Genomic DNA, 12,556 nt, shown 5'->3' with positions numbered 1-12,556 from the left:
GTAACTTGGCCCATCATCACACACGTCATTAGGGGTACAGCGGATGGAGACCCAGGCAGTGGGATCCAGAGACACAGCTCATAATTACGGTGCTGTGTTGTTTGCTTAGTGGAAACTCAAAGAGTATTCTTTGTCCTGCACCATCATCTAAAGCATGGATTTCGACCAATGCCTATACTTGGCCATCCCCCACATCATCACCAAACCACTCCTTCTATGGTTTTTATATTGGAGAATAAGGTTTGTTTTTAATATTTAATGCCGCTAGTAGCATCTGACATAAAAGCCCCATTTCCGGCCATGTGGTCTGGTGGCTGAGCATGGTTTACCTGGACCCCAGGCTGGGCGATGAAATGCTGGTCTGTGGCCTCCACCGCCAGCTCCAGACAGTTGCTTCCACCCCAAGCGTCACAGGAATAGACCAGCAGCTGTTCTGCCAAGTCTTCATCGCTGCTGTAACACTCAGTGAACAGCTCTACAGCGACATCAGCACAGAGAGAAGCTGGTGTAAGAGCTGCACATGACCAAAACTGTCCTGCTTCCACCCCCAGCCAAGCCCTGAATCCAAGAATAGCCTGGGTGTGAGTCCACTCTTATAAAAGGCATAGAAAATGCCATCACAACACAATTCGTTACTGAATAGCAGGATTTTCCAAAGGCAAGACAAACCCAGCAGAGCTCCTGATGGCAGCAGGTGACAATACCTGCTCACTGGATTGAGCTGCTTTGGACACAGGGAGCCCCTCTCTTTGACGGGCTTCCATCTGGGCTCAGGCAGAAGACCCTCAGCCACTGAGAAGGGATCTAGGCCTTCTGCACCTCCCCACCGCCACCCCCCCATAATCAGAGCAGCCCTTCCTCCATCTCATTTGAACTCTACGCCTTCTTGGTAAGGTTCTTTGGCAGACAAGGCACACAGAAAAAAAAGGCCAGGTGCAGTGCCTCACACCTGTAATCCCAGCACTTTGGGAGGCCGAGGTGTACGGATCACCCAAGGTCAACAGTTTGAGACTAGCCTGCCCAACATGGCAAAACCCTATTCTCTACTAAAAATACAAAGAATTAGTCAGGTGTGGTGGCAGGTGCCTGTAATCCCAGCTACTCGGGAGGCTGAAGCAGGAGAATCACTTGAACTTGGGAGGCGGAGCTTGCAGTGAGCCGAGATCACACCATTGCACTCCAGCCTGGACAACAAGAACGAAACTCTGTCTCAAAAAAAAAAAAGAAAAAAAAGAAAAGAAACACTGACCTATTGCATTAGTGTGTGCTTACATTTCATGACCCAATGACAAAGAAATTGCAGTGTAGATCCTCAGAGGAAATTTTTTTAAAGTAAAAATATTAGGAGCCATTGCTTAATTGAGGTCATCCAGAAATGAACTGCTTTGAAATTTTAATAAATAAAAAGAAATAATTAGACACCTTTATTCCAACACAGACAAGCTAAATTCATGAGCATGTTTACATTTGATAAGACACTAGACAAACCTGGATGCAAATACCATGTTGCAAACTTAAAACTGTCAAGTGAAAATGGAAAAAACCGAGAAGGCCTGAAATTCTCATTTAAAATCCTGTTCAGAGGCAATCGGTTCCGGATTTCTCACCTTCCTGAATGATTGAGGCCTCTATGCAAAGGGAATTGACAAGCTTTGTTCGAGGACTGACTAGCAAACAGCAGTCAGGCGTCCTGAGACATGCCAGGAGAGTAATGCTTAGTGGAGTATCGTCCACTCCAGGCAATAAGTAATCTCAGCTGCAGCCCTGATAGAAGCTCAGCGTGTCCTAACCTCAGGGAGCTGCAGGGCAACCATTATTCAAATTACCCCTTGGGAACCGAGGCGAGGGGAAGCAACCTGAGATGCTGCTCAGGCTGCTGCTTTTGCCATGAGTAACAAACCATGAGTGTTGCAGGCCCAGGGGCTGGGTCCTCTGGCAGTGTGTGCATATGAAACTGGCAGGCTAACTGGTTAGTGCACAAGTCAGGTAAAATCTCAGCCCTGTCACAGTCTTGTAACAGCATCCAGAAATACCCCCCCCAAAAAAAATAGTCCAGTGCTCCCTGAGTTGCTTAGAACTGGGCCTGGGTATGGCCCTGGGTGGCCATGGGATCAGAGAGCCCAAGATTTCCCACGTTCATTCTTGGAAAATTCCATATGTGCCAGGACCTAGGAGCTTGTGGCATCCAGACCTTGTGGTCTGCAGCCCTCAATCAGGCTGGGGAGCTTGGACATGCCATGGACCTCTACCATCTGGCCTGTGAGTGCCACTGACAATGTCTGTACCGCATGGAAGATCTGTGCCCACCACAGCATCCCACACTGTGGACTCACCAGCCGCCCGGGTCTCGTACTCATTAGCCAGCTCCTCGGACTCCCCAGCAGCATTGATGTCGTTCTTCACTTTGGCCAGAGTCTTCAGAAGCTTGCTGGCTCCCAGGGCTGCCAGAGTGCAGCCCCTGGTCTTTTTAGGGGGGTGGAGAATTTTAAGGTTAATTCTTTTTTTTTCTTTCTTTTTTTTTTTTTTTTGAGATGGAGTCTCACTCTGTCACCCAGGCTGGAGTGCTGTGGCATGATCTTGGCTCACTGCAACCTCCGCCTTCCAGGTTCAAGTGATTCTACTGCCTCAGCCTCCCGAGTAGTTGGGATTATAGGCACCCACCACCACACCCAGCTAATTTTTGTATTTTTAGTAGAGACAGGGTTTCGCCATGTTGGTCGGGCTGGTCTCGAACTCCGGACCTCAGGTGATCCACCAGCCTCAGCCTCCCAAAGTGCTGAGATTACAGGTGTGAGCCACCAAGCCCAGCCTAAGGTTAAGTCTTAATCCCTTGAAATGGTCAAGTCAACGTTAATGTCCAACAAGAATGTATTCATGGCAAAAGCAGGAAATAGTAGAATCAATTTGATGGGAGGGGTTAGGGAATGCGATCAATACGTGCAAATGGAAACTGCTCTGGGGTCAGGGAGCCCGAAGCTCAACCTAGGAACTATTCATAATGATTCAAAGTAAAATTTTTAATGAACACAAAATAACTTGGAACCTGAATATGTTCGCAGTCTTGAACATAGAATTAGCATATAAAAAATATTAAGACTAATGCCATGAGAAACTGACAGTAAGACCGTGATAGTGGGAGGTCTAATTCACTCTCATACTGGAATAGCTCAAAGGTTGAGTGGGGCCTGGGTAAGAACACAGAAGACCTGAACAACGTAACTTTAAGACTGAGTGTGTGAATTCAATATTCAATGTCTAAGCTTATCTCTCAAAATAAAGTAATGTGAGTGCCCATAAACCATTTACAAAAGGTCTTACATGCTAAATCACAAGGAAAATTCTCAATAAACTTTCCAAAGCGGAATTTTTTAAAGGCCCTACCTCTTGTCCATAATGTGATAAAGCTGGAAATTAATTTTTAAAATCAAATGTGAATACCTCATCCACTTGGAAAACAATCACACACCCACACACACCTGAGAAGCAGGTGCCTACTGGACTGCCCCCCAAGCCCGACTACTTTCCAGGGACGGTCCCTCCCAAGCACTCCTTCACCAACATGGAACAGAGACCATGTTCACCTGACCTCAGACATCCCATTTCACTGATGATGTTTTATATTAGGCACGTGAATTTTGAGAGGATCAGAACTGTTATAACAAAGCACACATTTGGTGTAAATCTGTTGTGGGCTTGGGCACTTACCTGCTCCCAAATGACTTTGGAGAGTTCCTTCTTGTTCTGAAGAATGGCCCAGATGAAGAGAGCTTGCAGGGGGTGCCGAGTAATAGGAGACACGTCCTGGGGGTTAGAGCATGTGGTCAGCATGTGCAAATGGAAACTGTTCTGGGATGAGGAAGCCCTAGGAGAGTAGCCCGCGTTTGGAGGGCTCTGTGGCTTTGTGGGTGACTCCATTCTCACAGTACAGTGATGTGATTTTCACCTCTGCAACTCATTGGGTGGTCTAATTTTGACACCAAATCTTTCATCTGTCATAAAAGACAAAGTACAACTAGATGAAAAGGTATAAAGGGTGAGAAAAGCCCTGACAGCAATTTGAAAACTGAATGACTCCTGACAGGCTGACAGAAGGCAATTCCTTCTCATATAACTCTGTTTCTCTTCTAGAAAAAAATTCTTCAAACTAGATTACAACTTTCCTATGGCTTAAGTTCAATTATCCCAACATAAAACTGTGGCTTATTTCTTTGGACTGTTATTCAAACATTCGATGCCTAACCTATCAATTAGAATCCCAGCTCCTTTCAGCATTCTGTACCTTTCAAGGGAAACTTTTCAGATAGAAAACAACTAGATGGATGTAAGTAATACATTCCTTTTCAGCTTCTTTACAGATTTTACCAACGTATAAAATGCATGAGGCATATTATGCATATTGCAGAGAAATTTCACATGAATATAGTCGAACAGAAGCTCTTTAAACACTTCCAATTCCTGCAAACACCTAGTGCATTTAGATTTTTGCAACACACATACACGCACTCTAAAAATTCCATGATTACAAAAGATAATGACCTAGTTTGGGTTTCCCCAGAAGAAATCTGAGACAAGGATTTGAGGCAAGTAGTTTATTTTGGATGCGATCTCAAGGAAACCAGTGGAGAATTGCGGAAATGATACCAGAAAAAAAGGGAACCCAATAAAAAGTGCATTATCAAGTCAATTATCTTGGTGGATGACTAGAGATTAGCCCCACTAGCCAACTCCAGGAGCCAGAGTAGAGCACAAACCTTAAAGTCAGTTCCTTCAAGTGGAGGTATTTGTACACTACTGGGCTCTGATCAGGACAAACTTGCGGCAAAGAGTTACAGGTGCTGGCAATTGGAAACTGGGCCTTCCTATACTCAAAATGAGAAGTCCTGTGGGATTATACGTGTTACAGGCACAAAATTGTCTCAAGTGAATATCCAGATTCATCCCTTTGAAAACATGCACTTCCCCTTTTACTCACAAAAGAACACATGTCCATTCTTCAGTCCTTCACACGCATGGGCAGCAGGCAGCTATTTTAAGCAGATCATGGCCGGTGGACTACAACATGAGCATGCAGCTATTTGTTTGCCCCATTCTCTGTTAGATACCTTCAGAAAGTATACCACCCCAAGCTCTGCAACTAAGGAAACCTGAGGCCGGGCACGGTGGTTCATGCCTGTAATCCCAACACTTGGGAGGCCGAGGCGGGCAAATCACCTGAGGTCAGGAGTTCGAGACCAGCCTGGCCAACATGGTGAAACCCTGTGTCTACTAAAAATACAAAAATTAGCCAGGCGTGGTGGCTGATGCCTGTAATCCCAGCTACTCAGGAGGCTGAGGCAGAAGAATCGCTTGAATCTGGGAAGCGGAGGTTGCAGTGAGCTGAGATCAGGCCACTGCACTCTAGCCTGGGCAACAGAGCAAGACTCTGTCTCAAAAAAAAAAAAAGAAGAAGAAGAAAAAAGAGGCTGGGCACAGTAGCTCACGCCTGTAATCCCAGCACTTTGGGAGGCCGAGGTGGACAGATCACATGGAGAGGAGTTCGAGACCAGCCTGGCCAACATGGTGAAACCCCATATCTACTAAAAATACAAAAATTAGCCACGCATGGTGGCAGGTGCCTGTAGTCCCAGCTACTCAGGAGGCTGAGGCAGAAGAATTGCTCGAACCCAGGAGGCAGACATTGCAGTGAGCTGAGATTCAGCCACTGCACTACAGCCTTGGTGACAGAGCGAGACTCCATCTCAAAAACAAAAAAAGAAAAACTGCAACTAGTCTGAAATATAGTGTAGTATAGAGCATAAAGCAAGACATTAGAAATAGCAGAGACTCACCCTATAGACAGACGCCTTATCTTAAGTAAAGGGAGTTAAAAAAATTAACACTGTCACTGTGTTAAGTATTTTATGGCAATAAGATAGAGAATAGGCAAAATGAAGGTATCTTAGGAGGGAAGCCTCGAAACATCCGAGAACTCAAGCAGGCAACTCTCCCAGTACCTACGTGGAGTTCTATGTCCATCTCGTCCCGGCCATTTCTGTCTTCCTTGCGGAAGCCTCTTCGGAAGTTCGCAACCAGTTTCCAGACAAACGTGAGGAGGGTGTCATTATAGGAATTCTTGGCAATCTGCAGATTCCGGTACACGAGGGTGCTGAAGTGGTTGGAGAAGAGTTCAGTAAGGACATCATGGGTGAGAAACTTCCGCAGGTTCAAGCCGTTCTCCAGAAAGAGGCGGACAAACTTGGGTCTGTCCTTTATGAGAGCCGTAAACATGACTTCTTGAAGGTCAGCAGACTAAGGAGAAAGAACAGCGACAGTACTAACAATACTACAAAAATATGGTAAGGAAAGCACTAAGCATTTTTCTTCCTCAGTAGCACTGTATTTCCAGCCACAGAATAATAATATCTTCAACTTCTCTTTCAATCCTGTCTTGAGAACAAAGTCTATCTTCTTTCCATTTTAACACAACAGAGGATTACAGTTCAAACCTCTAAACAGGGGAATGGCATGGTGAAATATTTGTCATCAGCTAGATGTGAATTTGGATGTGACTTGGCCCCTTGTGAAAGTGGAGATAAATACACCCATGTAGAGATAATGTTGGTCAAAAATTTTCCCCAGTATTAGACATAGAGGAAACACTCCATCAGGGGGTGGGGGTGTGGGGGTAGTAGTACAGCTGGAACCACCTCTCTGAAGTCAACAGTAGACACCAGTTATGACCCAGACACAAGTGCTGTCTCTACGCTGCACTGTGAGATCTGCTGCCCTTCACAGATGCCCAGGAACCTTCTATCATGGTGACTGCGTTCTCAAATACAGGTGTTAAAATAGAATGTATCAAACTATATGCAAACCACATGCCACCAAACCAATGTCTGCTCATGTTACATACCAGTAAGTCACTGGAACACTTGACAATAATACTTGATTGTTAACTATCTCTAGCTCTACATTCTGGGCTTCTGACAAAATTTAGCCCATAGGAACTTACGGAGAATCTTAAGAAACATCACCAGCATTTTGGGAGGCCAAGATGGGAAAACTACTTGAGGTCAGGAGTTTGAGACCAGCCTGGCCAACCGGGTGAAACCCCATCTCTACTAAAAAAACAAAACAAAACAAAACAAAACAAAACAGAAAAAAGCCAGGTGTGGTGGTGCACACCTGTAGTCCTAGCTACTCGGGAGGCTGAGGCACGAGAATTGCTTGAACCCGGGAGGCAGAGGTTGCAGTGAGCCAAGACCACACCACTGCACTCCAGCCTGGGTGACAGAGCAAGACTCCATCTCAAGAAAAGAAAAAAAAAAAAGGATCATTGATGTTTACTTCAGACACAGAAGTAAACACTGAGGCTTTGCCGTCAGTGGACTACAGGCCACTCCAGCTCTCAATTGTGTTCTGTGTGCCCTCTATAGCATTTCTTACAATTTTATTCCACTGCCAACATTTAAAAATTAGAAAGTTCATCAAAATCTACATTTCCAGCGTTAAGAGTTAAGAGTAAAAGCTGCCAGGCACAGTTGCTCACACCTGTAATCCCAGCACTCTGGGAGGCCAAGGTGGGCGGATCAATTGAGGTCAGGAGTTTGAGATCAGCCTGGCCAACATGGTGAAACCTCATCTCTACGTCTCTACTAAAAATAAAAAAGTTAGCCAGGTGTGGGGGCAGGTGCCTGTAATCCCAGCTGCTTGGGACGCTGAGACAGCAGAATCGCTTGAACCTGGGAGGCAGAGGTTGCAGTGAGTCAAGATTGCACCTCTGCACTCCAGCTTGGGTGACAGAGTGAGACTCCATCTCAAAAAAAAAAAAGGCTGGGCACAGTGGCTCATGCCTGTAATCCCAGCACTTTGGGAGGCTGAAGTGGGTGGATCACCTGAGGTCAGGAGTTCGAGACCAGCCTGGCCAACATAGTAAAACCCCGTCTCTACAAATAATGCAAAAATTAGCTGGGTGTGGTGGCACACACCTGTAATTCCAGCTACTCCAGAGGCTGAGGCAGGAGAGTCGCTTGAATCTGGGAGGCGGAGGATGCAGTGAGCTGAGATCATGCCATTGCACTCCAGCCTGGGCAATAAGAGCAAAACTCTGTCCCCATCTCCCCCACAAAAAAAAGAGTAAAAACCAGCAGCTCCAACAAAGTCAACATGGGAACCATCAGCGGGAGCCAAGGGGCAGCTGCTTCCCGGAGCTTTGGATCTCCAGCTCCCCACAGTCCCCACCACTCCTCCCTGGGACCCACCGGCCCACTTACTCTCTTACATTGCATGTCTGATCCCTGGTCTAGGTGGATGTCTTCTGCCCACAGCAGCATTAACGAGTTTTGTTCCTGCCTAATGTTGGTCTCATGGGGATCACACATTGCCTAGGGAAGGAGTTGTCAAGGGTTCCTTGAGTCCCCACATTGTGGATGCAGCAGGGCTCAGCAGGGGAAGAGGGGGCTACCTCTGGAAAGACGGCAACTATGATTTCTCCTCTGTCCTCAAAGGAAGTGTTCCTCATGTCCAGCATTTCACTTTTCTTTCTAAATCCATTGGCCTTTCCACTGGTCACACACTCGCTAGCATAGGGCAGTGGTTCTCAAACTTTAATCAGAACCACCTGGAGGGCCCAGTAAATGCAGAATGCTGGGAGTCAATATTGGAATTTCTGAAGTCTGAGGTGGAGACTGGTGATTCGCAAGGTAACAAGTGCCAAGGTTATTCCCAGACTGCCACCAGTCCACCTTGAGAACCACCAGCATATGGGAAGAGGCTTTGCCATCAGTGACATCTTTGCTTTCAAACTTTTGATTCTACCATTTTCCAGCCATGTGATCTGGAATATTGTGTCTCCGAGCCTCAGTTTGCTCTTCTAAGAAATAGATGGTTGCGAGGATGAAATAAGCTAACACAGATCAAATTCCTTTCAGAGATTCAAGTTCAGAGCAGGCCCTCAAAAAACCATCAGCAACTCCCCCTGCCATGATACCCATGGAGCCCTGATTTAATAACCACAAAGGGGATCATCTGTGCTGTGGATTGGTATGACAGGCAAGTAAACACACACAGGGAAACTGCTTGGGCACTGTAAAAGGTCACAGAAATATTATCAGCATTCCAGAGATTTTTATTTTTAAACAAATAATGTTTCATGTGTGCCAATGTTCTAAGCACTTTAGAAACATTATCCGATTTACTCATCATAACAGCCCAAGGAGATAAGTACTACTATTATCGTCATCTCCATTTTCGGATGATCAGTTGGGTACTGGTAAACACTGAACCACTGGCTCTCTCAAAGAAAATAGAAGCCCTAATTTGTAGTGTTTGCTGATTCCTATGGTGTAAATACTCCCATTGCGGCCAAGTTTCAGCTACCAATGTGACATCACTAAACATGGAATCGGGAAGAGATGTGGAGTGGCTCACCATTGTATAGCATCTCCAGCTTCCAGATACAATACACACAATTGGCCTTCAGAGCAAAGGTAATAGTAAATGTAGTCAAATAATTTAACAATGATATGATTATTGATTACCTTTGTAATTCTATAGAATTCTGTAAAATCTATGTAATTCTAAGTTTGAATAATTTAATTTTTTTGTTTTTTGGGGTTTTTTTGTGTGTGTGTTTGTTTTGAGACAAGATCTGGCTTTGTTGTCCAGGCCGGAGTGCAGTGGTGCGATCTCAGCTCATTGCAACCTCTACCTCCTGGGCTCAAGCCATCCTCCCACCTCAGCCACCTAAGTAGCCTGGACTAAGGGTGCGTGCCACCACGCCCAGCTAACTTTTGTTTTTTGGTAGAGGTGGGGTTTTGCCATGTTGTCCAGGCTGATCTCAAACTCCTGGACTCAAGCAATCCTCTCGCCTTGGCCTCTCAAAGTGCTGGGATTACAGGCATGAGCCACTATGACCAGCCAAATATAACTGATTAATAATGACTGTATTTAACAACCAACTCAGAAAATCTCTAAAAATTTAGCAGTTGGCTCTTGCAAGCCAATACAAGCTGGCTCTAACATGCCACTATAGGAGAAAACTGAGGCATAGGGAGGTTAAGTAACTTGCCCAAAGTCATGCAGATGAGCTGGCTCCAGAGTCCATTTCCTTAGCCATTGTGCCCTTAACCCTTAACCATCTTTAGCTGAGTTAATAAAATTAAATGTACCATTCACGATGTGCCTAAGTTTATTTGTACCATTTGACATCACTTAAATAGAACATTTCACACACAGTAATTCATTTATGAATCAATTGACTGGACCTACTTATAGTTCCACTTTCCCTCCACTAATTAAAGCCTTGCAATGTGCAGCAGGGTTCATTGTACTACAAACACCACACACAAGATAATGTTTGCTAAAGGAATGAATAATTTAAAAATTCATAAACCATTATTTTATTTATGCTGCTCTCATTAAAACTGATCGCATGTTAATATAAATCGAGTCTTAGTCTTTGATTATACATCAATAGGCCTGAAAGTGTTTTCTGCCAAGAATGAAAGTTATGAAATATATGCACCTTCAAATCTATACATACATGTATAAAATTACATATATTATCACGGCCCCCTAATGACTGAAATTAATTTGGAAAAGCTGAAAACAAAGAAGCAGCCTTATAAAACTGAGTGTGATGGTTCATAATAATTTTCATTGAACAAGGCTCCTAGGGCTGACTGCACTTTAGTCGTACACAGGAGGATACTGCTGGAAAATGCAATCCTAAAACACTAATCACATTGAAAAGTGAGAAAATGCAGTCTGCTAGAAAGAAAAAAAAACCCGTTTTTATTGCATGTGCAACTTCCATATGAAAGGTGCTCATGTGGCTAGGGGAGTCCTGAGTTTCTAGCTCTAAGACAACAGTCACCAATCTTTTTGGCACCAGGGGCCAGTTTCCTGGAAGACAATTTTTCCATCGACCAGGTTGGGGGGATGGCTTTGGGATGACTCAAGAGCATTACATTTATTGTGCACTTTATTTCTATTATTATTACATTGTAATATATCATTAGATAATTATACTACTCTCCATAATGTAGAATCAGTGGGAACCCTGAGCTTGTTTTCCTGCAACTGGACAGTCCCACCTGGGGGTGATGGGTGGCAGTGACAGATCATCAGGCATTAGATTCTCATAAGGAGTGCACAACCTAGATGCCTCACATGTGCAGTTCACAACAGGGTTCACGCTCCTATAGGAGTCTAATACCACCACTGATCTGACTGAAGGCGGAGCTCAGGCAGTAAGCGAGCAATGGGGAGCTGGTGTAATACAGATGAAGTTTCACTTGCTCGCCCACTGCTCACTTCCTGCTGTTCCTAACAGGCCATGGACTGGTACCCCTGCTCTAAGACATTCACTGGGGAGCGTCAGTCAAGTTGTTCTATTTGTCTCTTATGCATCTCACTAGGACAGTTCTCTAATCAGAATTTGGCTAGGCAGGTGGGGGCAGGGAGCAAAAAGAGTGCTGCCGTCTTGATTTATAGCTGAGCTACTTTCAATCATCTAGCATATATTTTTCCCATACTTCTGCCCACGCACATCCAGGAGGAGATCTGCATCTCTACACCCAGATGGAGAATCACCCTCACGTTGCGGCTGAAGGCAGTGTGGAGTTGATATTATTTTATACCATTTATTTTTGTTATCTCTTCACAACAAACCTACTAAGTCAATGTTATGATCCCATGCTGCAGACAAGGAAATTAAGCCTCAGCAATCCAGAATAGAATAATCCTTTAAGAGATTCAGTATTGAAGACCTTGTTGGAAATGGACCAGCCATTGCCCAGACCACTGTCCAGACCCAACACTGGAAAAACCCAGGAGAGCTTCGTGCTTACCTCCCATCGGCGGTCATTGGTGAAAATCTCATCATTGGCTAAGTCCAGCTGGTTCCACTCCAGCAGAAGCTTCAGCTGCCCATTCCAGTTATCCTTGTCTTGCTCATTGGTGCTGAAGGCTGTAAAAGGGCAGGAAAAGACGCAACTCACCAAAGGCCCAGAAATAAGAGTCAGAACCATTCAGTGTGGCCAATTATCACAGAGCTATTTATCACAGGTGATGCTAAGCATGTTCTCTTACATTCAGACACTCAAACTGTCATTCACTCTATCTTCACTCATTCTTAACCACATTCTGTATGTCCCAAAGTTTATAATGGGGATCAACTCAGGCTACAGTAATGTTTTTCCATTGCATATCCTAACAGTGTAATAATGGTACAGTAAAGGTTTTTTCCATAGATTCAGATTCCATAGTATTATATTTCAAGGCTGTATCTGACTTATGCTACAGCTAAATCTATGAAACAACAAGCCACCTTTCAACAATGTTATTCTTGTCTTTTCCAGAGCTAATATTTTCTGCATCTATGTATCTGTGCAAATATAATTCCATTTTAATAAATATCTTTATAACCAAATGTCTGGCAAGTACAATAAGAATAATTCTAATAAACTGCTAATGCTTTCATTGCACTTCCGATGTGCCTGGCTCTACTCTAGCTAATTTACACATATCAGTCACACAATTCAAGTCTAGACAACCAAGGATCTATTTACTATGG

General features: G+C 44.5%; 1 protein-coding gene across 4 annotated transcripts in view; it reads right to left on the bottom strand.

Moving 5' to 3' along the window:
- The window catches only part of TRPM8 (transient receptor potential cation channel subfamily M member 8), a 100,319-nt gene that overhangs the window by 50,727 nt on the left and 37,036 nt on the right, over positions 1 to 12,556 (bottom strand). For all 4 annotated transcript variants that reach the window (XM_003278553.4, XM_030803467.1, XM_030803469.1 and 1 more), the window contains exons 11-15: positions 11,832 to 11,950; positions 5,998 to 6,288; positions 3,706 to 3,801; positions 2,334 to 2,463; positions 330 to 475 (exon numbers count right to left, since the gene is read on the bottom strand). In XM_003278553.4, the coding sequence (XP_003278601.1) occupies positions 330 to 475; positions 2,334 to 2,463; positions 3,706 to 3,801; positions 5,998 to 6,288; positions 11,832 to 11,950 (782 nt within the window). The remainder of the gene's footprint in view (positions 1 to 329; positions 476 to 2,333; positions 2,464 to 3,705; positions 3,802 to 5,997; positions 6,289 to 11,831; positions 11,951 to 12,556) is intronic.

Source organism: Nomascus leucogenys, chromosome 22a, assembly GCF_006542625.1.
Source record: "Nomascus leucogenys isolate Asia chromosome 22a, Asia_NLE_v1, whole genome shotgun sequence".
Classification (NCBI taxonomy): domain Eukaryota; kingdom Metazoa; phylum Chordata; class Mammalia; order Primates; family Hylobatidae; genus Nomascus; species Nomascus leucogenys.
The sequence above is the reverse complement of the archived record's forward strand: the minus strand, read 5'-3'. Positions and strand labels throughout refer to the sequence as shown.